The sequence below is a fragment of the Plectropomus leopardus genome, chromosome 7 (assembly GCF_008729295.1).
Source record: "Plectropomus leopardus isolate mb chromosome 7, YSFRI_Pleo_2.0, whole genome shotgun sequence".
NCBI lineage: Eukaryota > Metazoa > Chordata > Actinopteri > Perciformes > Serranidae > Plectropomus > Plectropomus leopardus.
Window position 1 is genome coordinate 12,759,274 of NC_056469.1, and position 27,636 is coordinate 12,786,909.

General features: G+C 39.4%; 1 protein-coding gene across 3 annotated transcripts in view; it reads right to left on the reverse strand.

The window, feature by feature from the left end:
* Positions 1-27,636, reverse strand: part of triob (trio Rho guanine nucleotide exchange factor b) — a 117,832-nt gene that overhangs the window by 32,308 nt on the left and 57,888 nt on the right. For all 3 annotated transcript variants that reach the window (XM_042490614.1, XM_042490615.1, XM_042490616.1), the window contains 21 exons: positions 24,823-25,014; positions 23,303-23,434; positions 22,390-22,620; positions 20,827-20,949; positions 20,311-20,502; positions 17,702-17,871; positions 17,042-17,216; positions 10,595-10,790; positions 9,319-9,485; positions 6,711-6,830; positions 5,607-5,705; positions 5,396-5,488; positions 5,004-5,153; positions 4,723-4,837; positions 4,390-4,505; positions 2,705-2,827; positions 2,159-2,353; positions 1,551-1,666; positions 859-925; positions 403-512; positions 189-258 (listed from right to left, as the gene is read on the reverse strand). In XM_042490614.1, the coding sequence (XP_042346548.1) occupies positions 189-258; positions 403-512; positions 859-925; positions 1,551-1,666; positions 2,159-2,353; positions 2,705-2,827; positions 4,390-4,505; positions 4,723-4,837; positions 5,004-5,153; positions 5,396-5,488; positions 5,607-5,705; positions 6,711-6,830; positions 9,319-9,485; positions 10,595-10,790; positions 17,042-17,216; positions 17,702-17,871; positions 20,311-20,502; positions 20,827-20,949; positions 22,390-22,620; positions 23,303-23,434; positions 24,823-25,014 (2,952 nt within the window). The remainder of the gene's footprint in view (positions 1-188; positions 259-402; positions 513-858; positions 926-1,550; positions 1,667-2,158; positions 2,354-2,704; positions 2,828-4,389; positions 4,506-4,722; positions 4,838-5,003; positions 5,154-5,395; positions 5,489-5,606; positions 5,706-6,710; positions 6,831-9,318; positions 9,486-10,594; positions 10,791-17,041; positions 17,217-17,701; positions 17,872-20,310; positions 20,503-20,826; positions 20,950-22,389; positions 22,621-23,302; positions 23,435-24,822; positions 25,015-27,636) is intronic.

Consider the following 27,636-nt stretch of genomic DNA (forward strand, 5'->3'; position numbering starts at 1 on the left):
TAAGCGGGAAAATTAACACCAGTTATTTACGCACAAGTTACCAAGAGTCTAATATGCAAAATTTTCTACAAGTCTAACAAGCTGTATGTTTTGTTATTGAAATGAGTCATATAGAAAACAAGCAGATGAGAACACAACAAATTAAAATAACCCTTTAACAATAATGTTATTATTAATATATCTCCTACCCAAGTCACAAAACAATGGCCGACGTCCTCTGGAAGCTGCTCATACTTCTCTAACTCCTTCAGGAAGATACTGTATAGAGAACAAAACATTTACAGGAGGACCAATCAGAAGCCGAGGAGCAAATTTTGTTTATTCAATCCTTCTGAAAAGATAATTATGCTTAAAATGTTTAATCTTAAACTAAATCAGCAGATGTTGATCTGCTCCACTGACTTGTGATGAAACTCGTAGAGGTCCTGCATGTTCCCAAAGATGATGTGTTCCTTGTTGACAATACCAGGAGGAATCTCCTCCACGCCACTGGTCATCTCCCATAGGTATGTCTGCACAAACAAACACACACACACACACACACACACACACACACACACACACACAAGCAAACGCTGCCATACACACATACACACACACACACACACACACACACACACCAAAGCAGAATTAATCAAATATCTGGAAATCTGAAACATCTGAAGAAAAGGTGTACGCTATTGGAAAAGTATAATGTAACCAATTCTAAAGGAAAATGTTAATGCAATATCAGAACAGCAGATAAAAAGTAACACTTGAAAATCACAGAGGGGACGATGAAGAAGACTAAATTTGACAACAGTCGATTTACTGCAAGCCAGACAACACCTGATTGTGTAAAATACAATATATACTTACATCCATACACTCCCGTAGGTCTCTGACGTAGGCTTTCTCTGTCTGAATCAGCTCAGCCATTATAAATCTGAAAGGACATGCACGATGGGAGAGGACACACTCATGAAAATGGTCAGGTGCTGTAACTGACCAAATACAAAAAAAAAGACCTGTGGTGAAGACTGGTATGTGCAAAATAAAACAGAAATACTTAATGCTTAAAAGATTTTACTCTGCTTTACAGTTTCTTCATTTTTTGTAACTTTTGCAGCAGCACTGTTGCTGTATGTGGATGAATTGAAACTCCATTATAACTCACCCATGACTTGTGAACACATGTACTGTATGAATTCTCCCCATAAACCATTTATCACCAAAGATACTCTGTACAGCACAAGTTACATTACTGCTCTGCGTCCTCTCGCATGCATTTCATCTCCATTTGTTTATACACTTGATTGAATTTAAGATTTCAGTTTTCACACTGATGTGCTAATGTTAACTGGGTAATTTGACATTAAACTCCACATTATCACAAACCCAAACAATCTGAAATAAAAACCTTTTTGATTGGACTGAAAAAATGATATGTTTTCATATATTTGCAGGAAATTCCTGAATTATTCATCGAAGCCTGTGACAGAAACCTTTGATGTTGAACATCAGGTGGCGATCAGGAGAGAATGTGCAAGGAAAATGTGTGTTACACTTACTCTTTCCTTCGAGCTGACTTCCTCTTCTCCTCATTGAGTTCATGGGCAGCATCCCTTAACTTGACCTCCGACCCCGGGGCACTGGCTGGGATGATGTCCAGTTGCAGCTCTTTACTCTGAAAAGGAGACAGTGGCTTTTATGTTGCGCACAGCAGCCACAGTGTTCATTCACTTGTCAACACACCACTGTGTGACATATTTGCTTTCCCTTAGCACCAGTTCATTAAAATGAACTGTTGGGAGATGGAGTTTAAATAGGGACATGAGTGATATTCACCCTGTATCACTCCAATATTTGACCAACTGCTGCAAGCTCCTACTTTTGAAACTACAACAACATTACAGCCAAAGGTAGTTTGTATGATTAAATTCATCACATAAAACATGACTTAGTTATAATCTCACACTAAAAGACGAGAGGCCAAGATTATATACGTAATTTAAACTCGACGGTATCAACATTTGAATCTTTCTACGGCATGTCATTACTTAGCATCAACTCAAGGTTTTAGAATAAATCATGTGAATAGAATTTGTCGAAACACATCAGGAAGAATAGAGCTGATAACTGTATTCTTTTTTGATTTTTATCAATGGTGTGCACTCACTGCCTTGTTGGAGTCCGAAGAAATGCCAAGTGCTGTTTCCAGGCAGGTTCGGTATTTGTCCATGCGGAGAGAGAAGTCCCTGTAGCGCTTGTCCACTGAGGACACCCATTTCTTTATCTCCAGGGCATGGGCGTGGCCCTTGTCACAAAACCCATCCGCCAGCTGGATCAACAGCTTTACCCGCTCTTTGGTTTGCTGTCAATAGAGAGACATTTAGGGAGGGGATAGAGAGAAAAGAGAGGTGGCCCGCAGAGAGCCAGGACCGGTGGAGGAAAGGTACATAAGAGAAAGAGAGAGGGAGAGAGTTAGGAATCAGTGTGTTGCTTGATGGACACAATAGCTTGTTCTCACACACAATAACAGTGACACAGCAATGAGGAAAAGGGACAATACACTGCCCTGGGAATGGGCCTCACAGAGGAGCGCGCTGTGCAAATGCGCAACACAATGCAATGAGCACAGCAACAGGCACACAAATACAAACATTCAGCCTTTCTTTTCCACCTACTTTCTAACAGCAATTGATAGTCAAATACACATACATACCTTTGCTGTGATCTGGAAGTCTTCGTGCTCTTTCAGCAGCTCCTGTGTGTGGTGAATGCTGGAGCCAGTGGATGTGTGTGTGGACAGGTAAAACTCCCCAGTGTCATGGATCCACTCCAGGGCCTGAGGAAACAACCAATCACAAGTGAGCACGTTCACACTGCAGGGATTTTAGGTAAACAATTTAACATAGTCTATATTAACTACCCAAATTTGATGACCTGGTACAAGCTGATACACTTGCGGGTTTTATAACTACAATAAAATTACAGCCAATCAGGATTTTGTATACTTACTATCATGAACTTCATTGTCTTCTGTCTAGCAGGGAATTCATTTAAATTTTAATCTGTCAGTGTTTCGTATGTATGGTATTTTCCACTGCACAATTTATCTTTCAGAACACCTTCATACTGTGCCCCTATCACATTTATTCAAGATTAGGAAAGGTGAAGTCCATATTTTTACAACAAAATGACACAAAAATTAGATCTTCAGTCTGTTACCACCTAATTAAAATATGTAACTGATTCATATATTTTAAGCATTCAGTTTCCAAGGGTCCTACTTAGTTTCTATTCTCATTCATGTCTGTGTACTTTATAACTGGGCCTGCAGGCAGTGACCAGCAGTGGCAGAACTGGTCCAGTCAAACTGTGAGACCAGAAAGCATTTGTGCCCTGGGGATAAAACCTGGATCGCCCCAGAATAGCCATGTCCTAGAAACATCTATGATGTCATCAGATTTTATTGGCTAATCGCACTGCTGTGTGCCTCCGCTGTGCTGTCCAAACACCACAAGAGGGAGCAAAGTGTCTGTATTTAAACAGCCTTAGAGCTGGTCCATAAGGATTTACTTAAGAGCTTAAGTGTCACAGATTTTAACTTGCTCTGGCTTCTTGAAAATGAAGACTTTCCTGCAGTCAAATTCATGTTTAAATAAAACACTCCAGATGTCAGTCTGTGGAGTCTGACAATGTATTGGCTGCTAGTGACAGTGACAGTAATATCCAAACTCTGTCCATCTCATTGGTACTTTATCCTTCAACTATGTCTGATTGGAGACTTGTTGACTGAGACAGATTGAGTGTTTTTGTGACTTGACCTATTGTCCTACCATAGATCTCTTATTCTTCTAAAACAAACAAAAACTTTACAATAAAAATGCCAGTGGTTGAAACATTCTGTACTTCCTTAAGAGTAAAAAAAAATGAATGGTTGGAGACTTATGTTTGGCAATGCTCCGTAGCAAATGTAGTGTTTAAATTTACTGGGCCACATAATGATAGCCGTCTTTCAGACTGTCATTGTTGCAAATGTCTGCCAGCTTACATCATTTCCACTAAATTTGAAATGTATCATTACTCAAAAAAAAACAAAAAAAAAAAAACAGACTGCTCGACTTCAAAAGAGAAAAGAATCAAGATGGAAGTTGCAGCTGTATGCTAACAAGTCAACTTGCTGACTTAGATCCAATTCAAACAGGAGTCAATCATCTCACAGGGAGGAGGATTATTCTCCTTACTGTCTGAATTGAATGACACACAGTGTACCAATCTGCTTTGCCTTCTATCCGAATTATGCTTTTTGCAAGTGCACACACTACCATTCAGTTCAGTACACACGTACACACGAACACACATACACACGCACACACACACACACACACACACATAGGCACAAACCTGTTTGGCGCTGCGTTCAAACACAACATATTGCTGGCACTGGTCCAGCCTCCGTTTCCTCATGGTCCAGAAGTGGAGAACTCTGTTCTCTCTCTGCAGCAACTCATTCAAGATATCTGATGAAACAACACAAGCACCAAAATACATGCATTCAGTGTGTGTGTGCATTACTGTGCATCAGCATTACACAGGAAATATACTGAACACCTGTTTTATAATTCTGTGGACAAATTAGGATAGAAAAAGTTGAACAAGCTAATAACAACTTAATAAACATCTTTGTTACAATAAGATGCATGAAAGAAATGGATAAGTATTGACCGCTCTACTTACTCTTAACCTGAGTCTCTGGAGCTTTGACGTGGGACAACATGCCGGGCATGTTGACACTGTTCCTGTGCAGGTACTTCAAGAAGACATCAGCATTACGTCTGGCTAATGTGCAGGCCTGTAAGTGGCAGAAGAGGAACAGATGTCACTTACATTTTATATATATATATATATGTATATATATCAAATAAAATACTGACAATGGGCTTAGAGACACTCAAATAACTAGTGATCTGACATGTCCTAACCTAACATATAAATTGAAAAAACATTTTCTTTCTCACCTTGAGGAAGGCCTCTTTTTGCTCCAGATGTTTGCTGATCATGGGGGTGACGTGATCCGACTCACTGTTGGGGCCTAGTTTATCAACACCTCCACACCAGTCTTCTTCTCTCTTATACTCCTGCTCCAGGCTTTCTAACACACTGCACACCTGAAACACAGACAATAGAGTACATAAAACTACTGCACAATGCAACAACAACCTTTCCCTGATCTAGATTTTCATGAAACCTGTGAAACTGCACATCCAAGGACATTTTTTTAATCATTCCTTGGCTTTCCAAGTCTATTGATGTTCACAAAGGGGAATGTAATTCCTGTTGTCCTTTTTTAAATTAATTTTTGCACACCCGGTTGCATTGGTGGCACCCATTCCCTTACACACACAAGTACCTGTTCAGAGGTCTTATAAAAGGCCACAGAAGCATTAACCAGCTTAAGTCGGTCCTCCATCTTCAGCATCAGTTGCTGCCAGTGGTCTGCCACCTTTAAGTCAAATAAAACAAATCAGTTTACCAACTGGAGCTTAAACAAAAGAACAACCAAGCTACCTACATAATTATTGATGATTTCCCCCAAGAGATGCATTATAACTGAGCAATACCTTTTCTGCACAGTCTCTGATCATATCCATGTCGTAGTGGTTTGCCTGGAGTAAAGCCTCAGCCTTCTGCTGTACCTGCAGTGCACTCTGATGGGTTTTCTGCATGGAGGATAAGGGTGATACAAGTGTCATACCAATCTCTACATCACAATGATTGTTTTGAAAATACAACCCCAGCTTCCTGTTGGACCCTCCAGGGCAGTTTGTTAGAGAGTGGAGAAGTGGGGAGAAACAGAGGAAAGGCTAAATAAATAAAAGTAGTAGCTGTGTCATAAAGAGTGTCCTGGGGTGAGCATTTTGGAGAGAAAATGAGATAGGGAGGTGAAAAGGACAGTATCTGGTGATTTTTGTGGCATAGCAGTATGCCTGAGAATAAGGCTTTTGCTCCTTGCTGGACTCAGAGCATGAAAGGGAAAGAAAACAGAATGCGATAAAGAAAGGATGAAGGGCTTCCTGCCACCTTTGGTAATGTCTGCAGCACCTGCTGGGTAATATCAAGGAAGACATTCCCATATCACTTGCTCTTTTCTCACCACGCGAGACCCATTGTGCATTTCAGGGACTACAATTGTGGCATGCGGGTTAAAATTCAAGTCTCACATAAGCAATAATCATATACACAGCTTTCTTCTGAGCGTGCATCTTGGTATGTGTGTGAGCTCTGTAGAAGTAGGTCAGGCACAGGCCTGCATTAAAATGAGCCAGACTCGACAGAGTTCAAAGGAAATGCACCCTGCATAATCAGTCGTAAAAAGACGAAAGGTAAGCAGAGGGAGAAGAAAGAGCGAGGTAGAGATATTTGTTATTGATCATTCCATTTCATGTGTGACTTGTGATGAGAGGGGGAGGTGGTGGAGACACATATAAACCTGAGATGAGTTTTAGAAAGGAAAAGGTTGAAGGATGAAGGGTGGTAAAAGATGAGGAAGATGCAGAATTTAGGAGGCAGACATGTACCAAGACAAAAATGATAAAAGGGAATAAGAAGATTTTAGGATGAGGGATAAGAAAGCTTCAACTGCAAGTACAAAGCACATGGACATCAACATGTTGCTTCTAAAATCTCCATGAAGGCTGAAAAGAGAGCAGGAAGAGGAGACTTACCTCTATCGCATGTTGAAATTGTTCATGTTCCTTCTGTAGCTGTTCGGCTTCTTGTAATGAACTGGCTGTGATCAGACCGGCATTCAGCATGGACTCGCCATTTCGGATCCAACCCAGCACCTAAAAAAAAAACAAAAAAAAAAACACACACACACACACACACACACACACACAGAGATACACATAGAGTTTAGTTGTTTATTAACTTTTAAAACTAATTGGAATTCTTTTTAAATAGAATCAATCAAACTCAAACATAGACCAAGGTCTAAGATGTTTCCCAAATTTCTCAATATTCTTTGTTTTTCCATCAGCTCTAAAGCATTCTCTCTCCATGTATAGTTGTGTGTGTGTGTGTGTGTGTGTGTGTGTGTGTGTGTATGTGCGTGTGTGTATAATTTTATCACCACCTCCTCATTCCTTTACATCCTAATAATGTTCCAGTTTAAATCCCTTCACTCCTACAATTTTATCCTGCATACATTTTTATCTTGCACACTTTTCACCATCTACCTACTTCATCTTTTTACTTCGTCCTCTCTCCCCTTTGTGCATAATCTATTTAACTGCCACATACCCTGCCTCGCACACACGCTCCTGGACGAGCACAAAATCACATTTGCTCATTGTTTTGTTGGCCTAGTTCTCGCTGAAGGGCATGTTAAATACAGTCTGTCACCTCTCTCTTTCTGACTCAGCATGCACACCTGCTGTGTGGGTGATGGGCAGAACTGCAACTGAAGCTTGGCTATAAAAGTGATGATGTAACACAACTGTGTCTCCTCAGCAACTTCAACAGAGCCTATGTTTCCATTGCGCCTGAGGCAGGACGCGTTAGGGTGTTAGCTGCTGAATATCAGAGGAGTGGTATGAACACATGATATAATTCATGGACAAAATGCTGCAACATCAGGCATAATGAGCACATGTATGATTCATTAGGGTGGCATGGCATCCCTTTAGATTTACATAATATATTCCAGTATGTCATCATCACTTTAATGCACTTGTTTTATCTTAGTTGCTCTATCTATAATCCCTATCTTTAAATGATGCTATTTCATAATGGCATGCAGAAAGCAGTTATAACAAGTCACATTTTCTCAGTTTGGGACAAGACAAAATAACGGAAAACACACTATAGCAATTGAAGTACTGTACTAGCCAGGGTCGAAAGATATAAAAGAGCAGCAGAAATATACAACCTACAATTAGCAGATTATGGTTGTGTCTAACTTTAGCCTAACAGGGTTGCAGAAATGTTCCAGGATGTAGTGCAGGGGGCATAAGAGCCAGGCTTTGTCAGGGAAAGTAAGACTGATGCAGTGTAGATGTATTTTCCTTGGTAATCTGAGAGAATCACGCAATAAAAACATGCTATATTAGTTTACTACGTGTACTTGAAGTGGTTTAAAAGTATTTGCTATCTTAAAAACCAAAAGCCACTGCTTATTCTAATTTATAAATTACTATCAGCTGCATAGACATGAATAGATTTCTGTAACAGTCCGTAGCTGTATATATGGCTCTGCCTCTCCGTGGGCAGATGAGTAAAAATAACACCATCATCATACTGGCATCACACTATCATCATACTGTCAGATCTGTTAGATTAATACAATGGCAGGGCATCCTCTGAAGTGTTTTGCTGCAGTTTTCTCTGGGTATCATTTTGGTTATTTTAGTCTCAATATCATATCTGCCACCACTTTTGTTGAATGTTTCATTAATTCTGGTGCAAGTTAAAACAGAAAGCTTGTAGTTATTCAGCTGCATCACTATAATAACAGGCCTAGTTATGAAAATTGGCTCTATGTTTGTTTTTGTTTTGCTTTCAAACATCAGTAGGCTGCATTTTAAACTTGCTATTTTCTTGCTGTGATTTTTTTCAGCTACTGAGTGAATACTCACGAGTAGAATCACGAGTCAACATGTTCTTCTCTGACACAACAAATAAACTAAGAAATTCTATCTTTTTCCCATCCCATTAAGTCAGATCCTCTCTGGCCCATTTGCCTTTTTTTCTAACAAAAAATTCCATTCATCTCCCTCTCTCTTTAAACCTTGGCTGAACATCCAACCAAACTGTATCATTCAGACTGTTCTCCAAAGTCACAAAGATATGCAGACAGAGAGAGAGAGAGAAAGAAAGAGGAGGGAGAGATGTTGTTGACACAGGATGAGTCATCTACCCATGGTCATGTACAGACAGGACAAAGTTCAGCCTTTTAGCACTTCAACACGCTCTGTTGTAACGTCACAGTATGCTGTGGCAATAAATTGTCAGAATGGATTTCCACTTGTCAGTTTGACCTCAGCACTTCAGATAGCTCGCGGGATGTTTATTTCTGAAATACAGCACATGTGAGCATTCATATATGAACACATTTTCACTTACAATATCTAAATACAACGTACTGTATGTTTGAAGAATATGTTTCAGCTGTTTAAAAACAGACTTTGTGAGCCTAATACAGGGATAATTCTTTCATAAGTAGAAAAACCTTGCCGTTTGGTAGCTTGCTTTTTAGACTGCTTTCAAAGTCTTAAAGCTGTGTCATTGTCTATACTTATTATGCTCTTTTGTCCCTCTCCTTCAAGTACGTACCTGTTTGACTTCAGCCTGCAGATGCCTTAACTGAACACATTGCTCCAGATGTCTCCTGTGCTGCTCTGCTGCCAGGTCCAACTCCTGCTGCTTCTCATGGAGAAACTCCAGCAGGTCCTGGACCCTTGTGGCCATGTCCACATCTCTGTCGCACAACAGCTCCACACCTGAGATAGACATTTTATCAGGTTACCAATAACCATATATTTTGTCTATTTTCTGTTTATGTTTCTAGTTATTCACTCATTATCACTTCCTGTTACTGTCAGGGGTAAATGGAGATTGACGTATTTAGCAGTTCTGTACACATCCCTGCTGAATCCACAAACGTTATGTCAAATTTAAAGCAAAAACTAGTTGACTCATTGATTCGCTGGTCAACAGTAAAATAATCGCCATCGATTTTAATAATCATTTACTCAGCTCAGTAATTTTTCATGCAAAAATTTCAGGAAATATTCTTTTTGGCCTATCAAATAGGGAGATCTCCTGATGATTTTCTCTGTTTTTTTTTTTTTTAAAAATCATATTAAACTGAATATCTTTGAGTTTTTGACTGACAATACAAGACATTTAAAGACATCACTTAAGATATGTTTCACTATTTTCTGACATTTTATGGATTAAACAATAGTTGAATAATCTAGAAAACAATCGGCAGATTAATCAACAACAAAAATAATTATTAGTAACAGCTTTAGTGGAATGAAAGGGAAAGGTATAAAATATCTATGTCATGAATGTACTTTATGTTACCTGTATAGAGTAGCAAAAGCCGGATGGATACAGATTAGGCATTTTAAAAATTATTCATATAGAGATTTCAGCCCAGATCTTTTTCTTTTTTGACAAATTTAGCATTGTCATAATCCGCTTTCACATTTTAGTTCTGCGTTCCATTGCAGCATTGTGTGCCACTTGTGACGCTAGCTGCAAAGTTGGCACTGGTAAGTTATTGGCAAACTACAGAGGAACAACTGCTACCATTAAGGTAGCCATGCAGCTAGCAGCAGCAGCTGAGCTGGCTGACTGCAGAGCCAGATTTTTGCATGATGTCAGCGAAATTTGTACTCTCCTAAACTTTCTCACAGACCTTTTGGCCAACAATCTTTTTTCTGTGCACATTAAATTTGAATTACACCTCTATTTCTTTAACATCAGCCTTACCATTCATATTACAAAATATGAGGAGCATAAGGTATGTCAGTGGAACATTTAGTCTGTGCTTAAAAAAGAATACTTCACTGTTATTTTATGTTTCTATTCCCTCACTCACCAGACGCCTGGACCTCTGTGACATACTGCAGCAGCTCTTGTCCCTGGTGGATGACATCAAAGGTGAGGTTGTTCATAGTAAGTGCTTTGTCTGCATGATGCTGTAGCCTCTGCTCAGCCAACGTCAGGTCCTCTGTGTCAAAGTCACTCATCTGCTGGGACAGTTCCTCGTTCCATGACTCTAGGTCTGAGATGATCTGATGAGGGGGACAGAGAGAGTGAGACAGAAAAAAAAGGTTAACTCATGTAGAGAATTTGAAAAAATAGGTAAATAAACTTTTAACTCATTCACTAAAATTACTGAAAGATGATATAGAACATAACAAAAATAAATTTCTAGTTTAAAATGATTTTGCTTGCATTTCTTTTTTTTCCTTTAAAGATTTTTGTTTTTTTGGCATTTTGCCTTTATTAGATAGGACAGAGGATCGATAGCGTGAAAGGGGTAGAGAGAGAGGGGATGACACGCAGCAAAGGGCTGTGAGCTGGAATCGAAACTGCGGCCGCTAGGACACTGCCTTCATATATGAGGCGCCTGCTTTATCTACTGAGCCAATGGACGCCCCTTGCTTGCATTTCAGACATCATTTGACGGTCAAAAGGAAAAATGGGGGGAGAGATAGATTATATGATATGTGTGACAAATCTCTGAATTTGATCCCAGGAGCAGGTTTTATGACGCAAATACTACACGGCTAAGATAACAAGATGTCTTACAATAATTATTCTTCAGCACAAACTGGACTGTATATCACAGCAAAAGTCTTTTTTTATTATCATATACCATATTATTTGATGATTAAGAGGATTTTTGAATACTAAGTCAGACAGTTTAATCGCTGTGACCCAGCACCATGCTGACTGCCATAATAACGGATAACATATTACACTGGTGATGCATGGCTGGTAAAGCAGATGTACTGAGATGTCAGTGCTCGTCTCTGACTGCCCACACAGACTGAATCATGATACTAGGGGCACCTTCATCCTGGCACCATCCAGCTCTGCCTGTCAATGGTTTTCTTCTATGTCTTTTTTTAATATTTTAACTGACTCAGGAAGTTTAGTCTATGCTTAATTCAGAATCACAACCTCTTGCTCTGGGGCATGTGGAGTTACCATATATTTTGAAATAGTGGCTGAGGCTGGCTTTTTTTTTACTGTACCTGAAGAGAGAATGTTACAAGAAAACAAGAAACTGGTGTTAATTACAATGTGCCATTTTGTAAGTGTAAGTACTGTATGTTAAGTGTATTTCAAAATAGTTGACCTATAAATGTAATAATCCCTGTGATTCGCTGTTTGACGTAGTGCATACTGTCACTGCTATGTGATGTTGAGGACTCCCTCTCCTGCAAGGCATTTACAGTGCAACATCTGCAGAAAGTGTTAAGTTTCATTAACAGCAACACAGTGAGCAAAGATGTCAGATTAGCTAGATACCATCAGAGGTCATTTGTGAGTGAAAACAGCTTTTCTGTCAACTGTATGGCATATACACTGATGGAATGTAACTAAGTACACTTACTCAAGCACTGTACTTAAGTATAAATTTGAGATACTTGTACTTTGCTCGAGTCTGTTCTTTTAATGCCACAGACTTTTGCTCCACTACATTTCTTTTTTTTTTTTTCGATTTTTCTAGAGAAGGTACTTTTGCTTTAATACTTTAATTACATGTTCTTGACTACCTAACTATCTAATTACTCTTACTTAAGCAACATTTCCTACACAAGTCGTACTTGTAACAGAGTATTTTTCAAGAGTGGTTTTAGTACTTTTACTTAAGTAAAGGATTTTAATAATTCCTTGACCACTGGGCATATATTGTACCTAAGGAAATAATGGCATGAAGAAGATGATTGTACTGAACCTGTCGTGTGTAACTGTTGCATAGAAATTGGTACTTTAATTATTTTACTCCTTTTCCAATGCTTTATTTAAGATTGGACTCTTATGTGTTGAAATAGACTGAACCACTAGGTTCTATGAGAGGCCTGGTGTAATGTGACATTATATCACAATGTCAGATTTTATTATTGACATTGACCATTCTTTGGCTATATCTTGATTCACAAAAGACAAAACTGATCAAATTGCATGCTCTTAGCTACTTTAGGGACATGGGAAAAAGTCTGAAACAGTTTGAACCTCGTGTCTGTTCTACATTCAGCTGTTCTGTAACCTTATAAACTAATGGAGTTACCATGCCCTGACAACTGGACATCTATTAGAGTTAGTGAGTACAGAAATGGGAATGCGTCATGCTGTAGCTCATAACAGTGTTAAAATCTGATCTGTGTACATAAATGAAAATAAGATGCTTTGGCAGCTGTCCTCTTCAATTCAGACACCGCTATCTTGTGCCTTAAAAGACCGCCAGTAATGGTGAAAATCAAATGAATGGACTAAAAAAAGGAAAGTCTGTGAGTTTAAATGTAGCTTGAAAAGAAAACAGGGAAAGTGATAATCACAGTCAGAGAGATGTAGAGAGGGACAGAAGAACATTAATATTTGCATGTCTGTAAACTTTACTACGATCAGATAGAAACACAGTTAGTAAGTAAGAAGATTCCTGACATGAAATTTAATATGCATGAGGATGTGATCCTCTCAAGCCAAGCTATATTTAATTTCCACTATCTCTCAGGTTCTTCACCTGGCTAGAACTAATACAGTCCTGTTGATGTATGTCAGAACACCAAAAGTGCTACAGATAGAGGTCTGATTCAAAGTGCAGCAACAGCACATAAAATGTAAAACTTGGCAAAGGATGGGGCTGCATTTTAGCAATAATAGTTTACTGCAGGCTAACTGTATGTGTATGCTATTTGTCATGCGCAACATTTACAGAAAACCAGGGGATAGCTGCCAAGTGCTCCTAGTCAAGTAAAAGTCAGGACATATTTAAACGCAAACACAAAATGCTGTTTTAAGTATCCAGCCAAAATTGTACTCAGTATACACAGGTCTACAATTAGTATCAATGAGTACATGTTCCAAACAAAACAAAATCTCAGAAAAGTCATTGTTTTCTGACTCTTATCATTTCTCTCTTCCACTTGGTTTCTTTGAGTAGGATAAACTGTGCTTCTCTCTAATTCTCCAGATACGGACAATGAAATCTGAGTCACAGGGAACCAAATAGCTATCAGTGTTTATTCTCAAGTTTACCTCCAAACCCCAGCTGTCACTAAGCTGCAGTTTCACCAAGTACAATTATTCTTGTGGATCCTGTTGTTAGTGCTAGCACAGAGAAATTCCAAGTGTGTGCGATGACTGTGGGCTTTCATCAAAGACAAAATGTACTAAACCACAAACGCCAAAAGCAATAACATGCCATTTGGCTTTGAAGAATTGCTATAATTTAACATGTTTAAATGAAAAGGAAGGTAAACCTTTTTTGCCGTAAAGAGCACTTTTTTCTGATCCAGGAGAAAAGCGTGCTTGACTTATGACACAGTACTCCAGGAATTTGGATTGACACAAAATCCCCCGCTATAAAATCTACTTGTATAAAAACACAATTTCCATGCCTAGGACACCAAATGTTTTTATAGCAGAATAATATAATACCCTCTCCAACCAATCTTGAAATTTTACAAATCTCGCAACAAAGTATAAACTTACCAAGAACTCATTTGCACTCTGCTCTCCTCTCCTCTTACAGTTGAGTAAAATGCCCTCTGTGTGCAAAAAGACCATCTCCTTCAGCTCGCAACACTGTGGAAACTAACTAACGGAGGAGATAATTCTCCTCACTTTTCTTTCCTTCTCTGTGGCGTGCACTGATACAGAGCTTATCGTCCAAGAAGAAAGCGCTGTGAGACAAGTGCATGTCTCACCTCAACCCCATGCTCTTACCTCCAATACACAACCCCATTCAAGCCAAGAGGGAGTGTCACTGTGCGTGTGTGTGTGTGTGTGTGTGTGTGTGTGTGTGTGTGTGTGTGTGTGGGCAGGGAGAGGAGGGAGACAATCCCTCCTCCACCCATCTTCATGCTTCAGTACTGTGTCACATTAATCCGTTGTCTATGTGTGTGTATGTGTGGGCGGACTTCAGTGTTCGACATGAGAGATTAGCAGATTCACCACCATTCCCTGGCTTGACATGCAGAGCTAATGCGAGACTTATCTGTTCTTTTGGACTTTGCAACACAGACACAAAAGACTTGAAACCAACTGAAGAACTCCTATCAGCACACAGCAAAGGAGAATTAACTCATGAGCAGCATGTTATAAAACACTTCCATACCATGCACACTGTGCACATAATGGATTTTGTTTGTGTCCAGAAAGGCACATGACAATGCAGGAAAGGTAAAGCAATAGTTGTAGGTATTAATAGAACCATAATAATAATTAGATAACCATCTGATAATTAATACAAACAAACGGTGCTTGGCCTAAAATTCCACCTGTTAAATCAGGTTTGGCAGGCATTATAACATTTACCTGAAAAGTCAAACTTTTTGCATTTAAAGACACATCATGACAAGAGTCCAAAAGCATGCAAACAGCTCTGTCAGGTTGTATAGGTAGTAGAACCAAATGATGCTTCAAAAGTTATGTTATGTTATGTTATGTTATGTTAACACATCCTTATTTAGCGTGTTGGCATGTTTACATTTCCTAATTAGCAGTGGTGGACGAAGTATTCTTATCTTTTACTTTAGTAAAATTACTCTGCTACAAGTAAAAGTCCTGCATTCAAAATCTTACTCAAGTAAAAGTGCAAAAGTGTTAGCATAAACAAATACTTAGACTACCAAAAGTTAAAGTACTTATCATGCAGAATGGCCAGTTTCAGATAGATACATAACCTTATATTACTGGATTATAATTGTTGAGGCATTAATGTGTGCATTACTTTAATGCTGCGCCTGGTAAAGCTAAAGCTCATTGAAATTACTCTATAAACTGCTGAGTGGATTAACAGATAATAATATACTGTATTAAAACCTATTTGCAAATTGAGATTGATGATACAAAATATAAATAAACACAAATAAAGTCACTACTAAGTAAAGCTGTTCAGTGCAGTGGTAAATGTATTTAGTTAGATTCCACCACTGCTAATAAGCACTAAACAAACAAACAAACAAACAAACAAACAAACAAACAAAAACAACTGTGCCTGATGAGGATGTCATTGGTTTTGCCAGGATAAACCAAAAAGTTGTATGCATCAAAATTTTAACTTGATAATTGGGCTAAAGAAAAAGTCAGGAAATTGTCAAAGTGACTACAATTCATCCTAATGGGGACACAAATGTCTGTTACCATTGTTGTGGTAATCCAGCCAATAGTTGTTGAGACATTTAACCCAAACCACAAACATAAACATGCTAGTGGAAAAGTCACTAAACTCATTAGAATTCATTGTCTTCATCCTGCCATCCAGCAGATATTGAGATATTTGACAAGCTATGCTGACACAGTGACACTGCTGTCCCTCGAGCCATGCCACTGGCTAATTAAACTGATCTCACATCCCACAAGGAATGTAATTATTATGGCAAACCATTTTCATACACTGACACTTACTTTCCACCTTTTACTTGTACTATCATCATGAATTAAAAACCTGTGTCTCTGCTTTAAGCTTTTCCTCCAAAGAGACTGAGTGAAATTCATCTGTCAACATAGTATAGTTCAACGAATCTGATTTGACAGCGACGATAAACATCTCGAGTAAAATAATGAAACATATTTTAAAAGAGCAGTTATCACATCTGAACACCAGCTGAGAAAAGCATTCACTCTCACAGTGGGACATTCAGGAATTAGTGGATACCAATGCCGCCAATTGCTGGTTGGGGAGGGGGAAACCAAATTAGAATGAGTCAGTGTATGAGATGTGTCAAGTGGAACTAAATACTTTTTTAATGTAGCACATGTGAGAGTATCACTGTGAATTCAACCAAGCTTTGAACCAGCAGGAATCCTCACTACAGGACTGAATCTCAATTTAACTGTGTAACAGTCCATCAGCTCAGAGTCACAGTCATTTCGGTTTTCCAGTGTGTCGCTTGCCAATTGCAATTGATCTTTTACATTCAAGGAAAAGTGCATTTTTAAAGACAAATGGGGTAATATGGAACATTTTTAACTGCCACTTCATGCAATTTTAATTTCTAATCTCCTTTTCACCTTGATTTCTAAGGAACCATAAACACATTTGTGTGCTACTATAGGGCTTAATTTCTTCCCTTCATCCACCACCGTTATGCTGTGGGTATGTTTTTCATGTGTTTTCCAGCTATTCTCCCCTTGGACATTACAAGTGCAAGTCCATACATTCCTTCCCTTATCACCCCTTTCTTGCTGTTTAAACCCTGTGCGAACCCAAACCCCATCTTCCCCTGCTCTACTTCATCTGCTCACTCTCACTTTTGCAAAAATAAATATTCATCATGCACCAAGCCTCCATCTCCTGCCTACTCACATCTATGGCGTCCCTCTCAAAGATGCGGAGCTGGAGGAAGAGCTCCAGTTTGATCTTCCTTTCTTGGAACAACTCCTCCATCTGGCCCTGGGCCTCGTCCAGCTGCTGCAGCACACTCTCAATGTGGGCCATGGAGCTGTTGTGGGGAGTCTTGTTGCTCGAGATGGCCGAGTCTCTGTGGAGAGAGGTCAGATTCAGAGGATTTAGAGGGTAGTTATGGTCAAAGATGTGGCTGCCAGTTTCTGTAACGACATCCCTTAGGAAGTCAAAGAAAACTGAATGTTTTCTTTTGGATGATTTTCCCTTTCCTTTTCTCAGTGCAGTCTGTTAGTGAAAATCATTTCTATCATTCTCTGTAGCTTTAGTATTTATTTTCCTTTCACCCCACTACCACATGATTGTCTAATGATCACAGATAAAAAAGTCAAATCAGGCCTTAGGCTATGCATTCCCCTTATATTGTGTATTTAGTAAGTAATTTCAGTGACTCAGGAATCTTGTTGTAATATCGTCACTCTGAACTACTCTGGATAAAAACTTGTGTTAAGAGAGTGTGTTTGCATTTGTTAATGCATTGTGTAAGTGTGGATTATCCTGAGTATCTATTACATATTAACATATGCACACACTAGTATAGCATGTATTATTAATAACTGTCACCTGAGCTGTTGTATGAGGTCCTCTCCCTCCTTGATGACATTGACAGTTGCCTGCAAGGTGGTCTGCTGCTGCTGCCCGAAACGTTTGATCAGGTCCTGCACCGCTTCCACCGACTCTGCATACACATCATCCAGAAGTTCCTTCTGAAGCTCCTCCAACCACGTCCACAGCTAACAGTGATTGACAGGAAAGCCAAGCCAGTTAAAATGTAGCCTCATGTAGTGTTACACCTCCAAGAAGGGAGGGGAAAAAAGCAGGAAGCAAACTAAACAGTCCTGCTGTGAGCAGAGTACACATGCTGAGATGAGGCGGGGCAGACACACAGAGCACTGTGAGTTAAACACAGATGTAGGAACCGATAGACAAGCTGCCAAATGGACAGACAGAAGATGGGAGACAGAAATTAAATCCAACCAGTTCTGCTCAAAGCTGGTGTTTTTCTGAATGGTCATCTTTGTAACAGATTAGCCATCTGGGTGAATTGGCTCAGCGCTCTGAAGCCCTGGCACAACATCCAGGCTGCAGGAGAGAGACCCTGGCACCCACGATTTGTCTAACACCCACACTGCCTACTCACAAACACGTCTACTTTTGGTATTGTTACCATCATCCACTTAGTAACATAAACTATGTTACATTATACCGAACATCTAGATAGACATAGACGCCATTGTTTGTCAACCAAATATGCAAATGCCAATTTAAATCCAGAAGGTTACACCTTCCTTTTTGCGACTAATGTAAATTTATTAACAAAATTAGAAATTACTACGGGACAATGCCTTTTGGAGCAGAGAGACTTCATTTGTGTTTTTCATGAATATCAGTGCAGATGAATCCCCTCTCTTGCAATGTAGTTCGTCCTCTCTCTCCACAGTGAACCGTTTGTTGCCTTTCAACATGCTGGACTACATCCAACGGCTTCAACCGAACTAGAAGAGGTGATGGGCAGGAGAGTTGGAAACATTCAGGCATGCACACATAGACACACACACAGGAGGACATGCACGTGCAAGCATACACGCACACACACACACACACACACACACACACACACACACACACACACACACACACACAAAGGCTCACACATACACACAAGCACAGTGACCTGCACCAGTGTGAGCTGACAGATGGGATGAAGGTGATTAGTCCATATGGACATTAAAGACTAGCTTCATTAATAACACCATGGCTCTGACTGTCTCTGTGAGTCTATGTAAACAGGATGTAGTGTTAACATACGCAGAGCACAGGTTAATTTTGACAGTCAAAGATGTGCTATGCATGACTTTGACATTACCATAATACAATGACAGGAGTGGCTTAGTGAAGAGCACCACAGTAACACAGCATGTACGGATCCCTTCCCTGTCACTGAGTAGTTTGTGTGTTCTTTATTCATTTTTTTAAGGAATAAAGTAAATACAAATAAGGGAAATTAAAGGCATGATTGTTATTATCACAGTGAAGGAGAAGGCAGTTTGGGGCAGATTGCCTTTAATTTGTGTAAACACAAGTGCACTACAGAAGCAAAGGAAAGCACAGATGTTTGCAAAGGGAGAAATGACTTGCACGAACGAACACACACACACACACACACACACACACACACACACACACACACACGTTACTCTTACTATGAAGGCAATAACTTAAAAAGTAAATTCTTAGGTATTTTTGGTGCCAATGTACAAAGCACTTTGATTTTGATCATAGCTCCTGAACTTTGTGATATATAAGCAAAATAATTCAAATCTCTGTGGCCCGTTTGACATAAAATACAATTTATCACAGTTAGCAAATGAGACAAATGTCAAATGCAAAAATAAATTGTGATCAATCCTGCAATTTGATGGCATTTCACCTAAAGGTTGTATCAGAAAATTTGATAAATTAATTCAGTCATATGGACATTGTCCATGTAAAAGTCCTTGAAGGAGAATAATCATGAGCACATCACATAGGTTCGAGGCTATTAATTCTATCCAAGGCTAATATTTATTAGAGTGCAGTCAGAGAGTGACAGGAAAGGGGGAGAGAGAATGGGGATGAATGGGTAGAAGGCTGGAATTGACTATCGGCCGCTGCAAAGGACTCAGCAGACATGGGGCAGACGCTCCACTCACTGAGCTAGAGGCCGCCCCCGGATTGACACATTGTCTCCATTACACTTGTGTGTCATATAAAAGTCCTAAAATGGATGGCAGTGACTTATTGCTAGAATTATGCAACTGCAACTTTGATTGCAGAGATCCCTTATGTATGAATATATAAAGCAAAATGACCATTACATCACCATTGTCATTTAGACCTTATCTAAAATGGTAACGATTAAAAAATAATTTCCTATTTGTTTGCCTTATTACCGTGGAGTGTGAAGGCAACAGCAAAAAATACTAATCAGTCAGTTGTTTATGGTGGACAAGGATATGACAAGGTTTTTACTGTCATCCCTGCATATGATGAAAGCTGGAGAATCATCTTCAAATATTAAACCCTCTATCTTCGTGGTTCCTGTCCTCATAAAGTATTAGTAGCATATACTTTGGATTTGTGGTAATTATGTTCATTATGGTTAAAGAGAGGAGTGAAGCAAAAATACACACCTCTTTGACATGTGTGTGGAAGGCCACAGACATGTCCAGCAGGACTTTACGCTGCTCAACACGTCGCACAAAGTCCTGGATTCGATCTTCTAGCTGGTGGGCAGCCTGGTAAATTTCCTCTGGGTCACACTCTCCGGTCTGGGCCAGCTGCTCTGCTGCCTCTAGCAACTTGTCAGCATTGGTGTAGGTGTTCTGAAATGTTAACATTAAGTATGTTTAAAATGAGAATACAATACCTTATACACTTGACTGTTGCAGCTGACTGCATTCAGTCTCAAAGACTGAATTCTTACTGTTTTTTTTAATTGTTCGAGGACTATACACTAATGTCAAATCTAGATCATTATTTAAGCAACTATGTCCTCTGACATATGATTTTGCCATTACTAATTTTACACACTTGAACCCAACTTTTAGACCTTAATTTTTTCTTCTTCAGAGTGCACATTTGTTCCCTAAAGGGAAAAGCCTGTCACAGGATGAAGATCTGCTTATAGCTCTGAACTTAAAACTCACCTGCGCAACCTCCTCAAAGTCTTCATGTCTCTTCTGCAGAGCCCTGGCTCTGTGTAGAGACTTTCCAACACCAGTGTGTTTACTGAGGAAGGCCTCACCGTGGTTTTCTATCCAATCCAGCACCTTCAAACACACACAAATACAATGTATGCACATAGTTAAAATATTCACATCTACAGTACATTAAGAATGCAGTACATATTTTCAAGCAGTAGGGGGTGCCATTGGTTCATATGATTGTATTCAGATCACATTGACAATACAGTAGTCCATAGCTGTCATCTCTCTCTCCCTCACCCCTCTGTCTTACTCTCCTCTCATCCCCGCTTCCTTTACTCTTTCTCTACATCTGAAATCCGCCATGTGTAAATTACACAAGTGTGGACAATTAAGTTTGGCCTAATAGGAAATCCAGCGCAGTGCAAAGTGCCAACATTTCCACTGTGGATGAGATTAGCTGTAAATCTTTGTAGATAATTGCCTTATTATCTACTAAACAGATGGCCATACTTTGTCTGTTTCTATGTGGGGTAATAAAAGGGATTTTCATGATGCTCTCAAGGTCTCCGAGAGAATATTTTGATGGGACAAACACATATGAACATGTGCACAATGCCCTCGACACTTTATGTGACAGTGAATTGCATCACCATGGAAACCACTACCAAGAGGAAAGGGTGATGAAAGAGTGGATGGTAGAGGGGAAAGGCAGAAGTGCAGAGATACAGGAAGACAGAGAGGGGGGGGGGGGGGGGGGGGGGGGGGGGGGCTGCAGAGAGGAGTTCATGCCCAAAGGATAGGAACGCAGAGATGACACTATACACCAACTCAGTAGTTTTGATCTAAGAGCTCTGGTCTCCAGACAGTCACACAGAGCAATACAAACTCACTAAAAACCCAGCAGGAAGTGAAAAAAAATGCTTTGATTAAGCAGGAGCTAATTATGGTATATCTTAATATCACTCAAAGCCTCTGCTATCAGGTATCCCTTTGCAAAACAACAAACATTTTTTGGATCTTTATGATATTAAATATTGATTAGACAGCAACATCTAACACGTGTTCCTATTTTATTTCCCTAATGGTTAAACTGCTGCCAATGTGTTAAGTTTATCAACTATAGATACAAGATACATGTGTGTATACATATGTGTACTGTTACCAGCAAAAATGTGTCAAATGTGTCAGCAATATCATCTTTATTCTAAAGATTCAGTAACATCAAAATGAATAAAAACTGCTACAATGACAAGCCTTCTGAAAAGCTCAATAAGTTGATTAATTACAGTAAAATGTTTGCAGGTATAGATGTGCAAACTGGTGTTGATTTATATTACTTTATGGACTAGCTAGACAGCTTTAGCGGTCAGGGTAGTTAATTGAAAAACAGGGACGAGATGAGACAGCACTTTCTCCAGTCTCCGCTATACTCTTTGCTGTGCACGTGTATGTGAAAGTGTGCATGTCTGTCCACGTGAGCACAACAAAACCTGCTGAGGCCCACAGAGCTGCGGGTCTCATTGTGGGTGGACTTTGCTCTGTTTGTCTGTATGCATCTCTTACTTGCTGTACATCCTGCTGGAAGACACACAGCTGCAGCCGTTGGTGCAGGCGGACTTTGCGATGCTGCCAGATGTTTTCCAGTTGCCTCTGGTGATGCAGCACCTCATGGATGATGTCGAGGACGTGGTGCACAGCCTTGGAGTAGTTAGCCGATGCCATCAATGAATCAGCACTTCCTGGGGTCAAAGGACGCTGTAGTTTGTCCAAAAGAGACTTCCCGTCCTGACTTACCTGTAAAAGGCAATGTGTAGTTTGACAATTTTGCAAATATTTTTAAGCATCTCACTTGAGAATGATTAAATGCCCCAAGCCTCTGCTACTAAAATCCTCAGTGAACCAAAGATGGAGAGAACAGATTGATTACGCTTGTAAAAAATAACTAAATTGTTTGGTATAACTAGAAAATTAATTAATTTTGGTTACCAGGTTCAATCCCAGTTATCTAATCTCTATTTTCCCAAACATCTCCCTAAGTGAGGTCAATTTTAAATAAGATATAGGGGCACCAGTTAAGGAAATACTTTGTACTTTTGTAAGTACTTTGTTTGCATTTGTTAAACTTAAAAAAACAAACTTAAAAAGCCTAAAATCCTTGTTTTATATGTACTGTTTCATGTCATAGGTATATTGTTTTATATCATTCACCTAAAAACAATAAATAAGCCCTGTTGGGATTGTTTTTCAATCTCCCCATGCATCGGTTTCTACTGTTGGTTTTTATGTCATCTTAATTAAAATCTAACACATATGAATGGATGATGGAGAGAGGTGTTAGTGTATTATATTGATGCGTGTGTATTTTAAAAACATGATTTGTATAATTGTCCATCTTATTTTGTCTTCTACAGAGGTGGAATTAATATTTGCATATTGTGTTTTGCATGCTCTGATGTGTGTGCTTTTGTGTACTGACCTCGGAGTATGCAGTGGTGATGTGCTCATACAGTCCCTGGTGATGGTGGATTGTATCTTCCAGATCCTGGAGTTCAGATGGCAGCTCTCCTTCCCCACATGCCTTACACCATGGTTCCACTTTACTCATGTACTGGGGGAGAGAATTAACACAACTGTATAACACAGACCTAAATACATTCATAAGCGGAGAACATAGGAATACAGTAAAATAAATTATTATATCATCAATCATCTATTATATCTATCATCTTTACACCTGTTTGTTTTCCCTGTTCTCAGAGCTGTCTCTGCTGAAATTATTGCTGCAGAATATACAGTACATACTATTGCATACTATTTGGTATGTAAAATGCAGCATTGTGTGCGCATGATGGAGCTTTTTGATGGAGCTATTTTGCTATATAGTTGACATCAAATCTTACACTGTAATAACATATAACAGATAGTTTTGATTGTTGATTCTATATTTAATATATAATTTAATAATAAGTATTTAATATATAATATATCCATTTATGTAGTGTGCATGCTTGCATTTTTCACACACAACATGGTGTTACTAACAAGGCCTGTGCTATGAGTATGTATGTAGAGTTTAGACCAATTTTCCCTTTTGAAAACCCTCATCATAAACCAATGAAAACAAAGAAAAACAAAGACTGCATTAGGATAGCTCTTAATCGGCTGTCAGCAGAAGCTCTACATAAAGCCTGGCATCTAAACTGTTTTGGTTGGAAAAGGGAAGGCTGACAAGCATAGAAAACGAGAGAGATACAAGCAAGAGAGGGGGAAAGTTCAACAACAAAAAAAGTGACGGCAGAGCAGAGAGCTCTGTAGAAAGCTTTGATAAAATAGCGATTGTAAAAGTATTATTCTGTTTTAGGAAGGGGAGAATGGAAAAGTGAATGTCTCTGGAGCCTGACTCCAGGCTGAGGCTCTGGATGAAAAACATGCTTTCTATCACAGCAACTAAGAAAACCAAGAGTCAAGACTATTTCACAAAAATAATATGAAAACCTACAACATATTGTGTGAATTGCTGCTCTGTCCACTGATATTGACAAGAAAAGTATTTAAGACAGTGCAGAAAAGAGGCCACTCAGCAAACAATAGGTGTCAACAACTAACTAATGCATTGTTACTGCATCCGTAAGCAAAACAACGGAAAGCAGTATTGATCATTTAAATGGTCATTTATGTCTAAGGATAAAGCAACCCCAGTGCATGCTAATTGTAGTAGAGCCAAAATATTTTTTTCCCTTCAACTCTTTCTAAATCTATTTTTCTTTTAAGGTACCTAAATCTATCATGAGGTTTGGACACTTTTATGCTCCATTCCACCTGTGATTCACACAGTATGTGCTGTGGAAATGTAAAACTTTTGTGCATAACATTAAACAGAAACTGCTCATTTATTATAACATGCTAAGCAATGCCCAGCCTTCCAGTGAAGATCTGTTAATAGCATTAGAATTTTACTTGTTTTTTGGTGTGCATATCACTGTTGCATGCCTGTACCTGGTCTGCTTTCTGGTGGAAGCTGGCAGACATCTCTAGCAGGGTGCTGCGTTCGTCCAGTGCTGCAGCGAAGGCCTTCCACTCCTGCTCCAGCTGTCCTGAGATCTGCTGGATCTGCTGGGAGGCGTAGTGGCCTGACTCCAGGAGCCGGTTCCCAACTGACATGATCCGATTGATGTTCACATACACATTCTATATTTAAGTTGGAGGTAGAGAAGCAAGATGGCACACATTAAAATACGTATAAAAGTAACTGGTTTATTTTAATTAAATACAGGATATAATTTGTTAAATTATTCTTAGCATAGACAGTCAGTGAATACTAATGTGCGCCAATTAAGTTATTAAAAAGTTGTGCTATTTAAATCTAAAAGACATCTAACCTGAGGCACTATTGGCTCATGTAAACAGTATTTTTCACTGTAATGTTAATTTTTGGGCATCCTGCCCAGGTAAATTAACAGGCTGCCAGTTAAAGCATAGTTTTGGTTTCATTTTGGGTGCCATGAAGCATGAAGCTGACACCAAGTCTTCAAACATCCAAGATTGGCTGCACTTCTACAAAGCAATCAAAGTGTGTTTGTGAAATATAGAAGCCACAATTATATTAACATATACAGTTGAGAGACTAAAAGTCAATACATGATGCTTCCCACATACACACACTCACATAGACACACACACCCGTGTGGACATTAAAAAGTCATTCACTTGGGAGGCATACCCCATGTGAATAATGAAAAGAAAACCATTTACCTCCTATCTTCCAGTCTTTTTTAATATATGGGCTCCAAGCTGTTTTGTGTAGATAGGCACGGATCAGCAAACGCTAATTAACAACTGTGTTAACAGCCTGTTATTATTCTATTCAATTACTGCTCCTGGAGCCTATTACGGCTCTTAGTTTGCTTGTTTCAATCACAGCGGGGAGGAAAAATGACCCAAACACCAGCCACTGCCCTCAGACAGAGGTTGGATGATTCTGGCAACACAAATTATGAGTTTTCATTAAAACTGCAGACTCTGGTTTGGTGTTTTCTTCAGTTGAAGGCTTTGAGATGATTTCTGATGGTGTCTTTTTTTAGTAATTAGGGTTTGTAAAATGGTTTGGAATAGCTTTACTTTTACTTGTAAAACTTTTACTTTTACCTCTTCCCTGTCCAAAATCCAGGAAACTCTTGGCACTGGGACATAAAAGCACTAGATTAAGTCTGATGTTGGCACGAGAATAATAGAGACAGTGGTGTGCAGAGGTATGGCTCACATGAGAAATCAAGGGAATCCAACTGCTCGCGAATACAAAGCATTAAGTAAGTTGTGATACACACACAAAAAAAAACAGTGCTGCACTACTGCAATCCAACTATAAATTTTAAAAGATGAAGATTATCCCCAAACTACTACAGATCTCATGTGGTATTAACGGAAACTATGGGGATTTTTGGAACCCGACACATGCAAAAAAAGACCAAAAGAGAACAAAGACCCATCCATACGTGCACACACACACACACGTACAGGGGAGGAGGGGACCAAGGCAGCAAGGGAGAACAAAGCTCCAGAGTCACAACCAATAAAGCCTGAAGGCCTTCAAGCCATCTGTAGGACATTATGAATTAGATTAAATAACAGGCTGGACTACTCGAACACACTGGGCGGTAAGGCCTTAATCCTAAACTGATGGACGGAAAGGGGGAGGGCAGAGATAGGGAGAAGGTATTCCTAACTCAAACCTGATGAGGGTTTGGTGCAAGTGGAAGAGTGAGCAAGAAAAAGGAGTGGAAAAAACAGGAAGAAAGAAAGAAGGGTAAAAGGAGGGCAACACTGTTAACCCAGAAATCAAATCATCTATAGATAAGTAAAACAAATAAAGCCACAATAGTATTTGCTTTGTGAATGAGCTACAGAACAAGATGAACAACAACAGCAGAGCTTAACATATTTCATATCTTGCAAGAGGGCTACTGCACTATCTGAGAGACCCAGCCTGTAAGCAGATCACTCTGTATTTGGTACCAAGTGCATTAGATTTTTTTTAGCCCTGAGTGTCCAAATTCTACAGCCTAAATACTTAGCATACAAGATATACACTACAATAGGGCCCTCAAATACTATCAGGGAAATGAAAGTTAGTGTCCAAAATATGCACAATACCAAAAATCCCTCAAATAGCTCCACCTTAGCTAATGCTACACATGTCAGTAAAGGAAAACATATTTTGTTTTTGTTAAAGATTTTTTTATATAGGGCATTTTCTCTTTATTATATAGGATAGTTTGAGAGAGACAGAAAAGGTGGGACAGAGAAGTGGGTACGACACGCAGCAAAGGGCCACAGACTGGACTCCAACCCGGGCTGCTGCAGGAGCCTGAGGCATAAGGGGCGCACACTCTACCCAGTGAGCTAGAGGTCACCCCATGTTGATTTTTCAGTGTCTAAAATTAAGGGCTGCCCTCTGAAAGCTGCTCTCTGTATTTATTTATTTTTTTTTAATTTGTCAGTCAATATGCATAGGAATTCTGGGGACATTTTGGTCCCCAAATTTAGCTGCAGAGTAAGCTCTTATTGCTTTTACACTGCTCTTTCATACAGGAAGCTGCGGACCCACTCCCAGAGACAGTCTCAGGGAGATGGAGACAGCTACCTGGAGGAAGAGAGGCTTTACCAGGCAAGTCTCAGAGATAACATTATCTTCTCTCTTCTGCTTAGAAATGGTGACTTTACAGCTCACAGCAACGTAATAAGACACAGTCTGTGGTTGTTTTAGGATAAATAGTGTCAACATTTTCAATCTGTTGTTAGCATAGTTAGTAT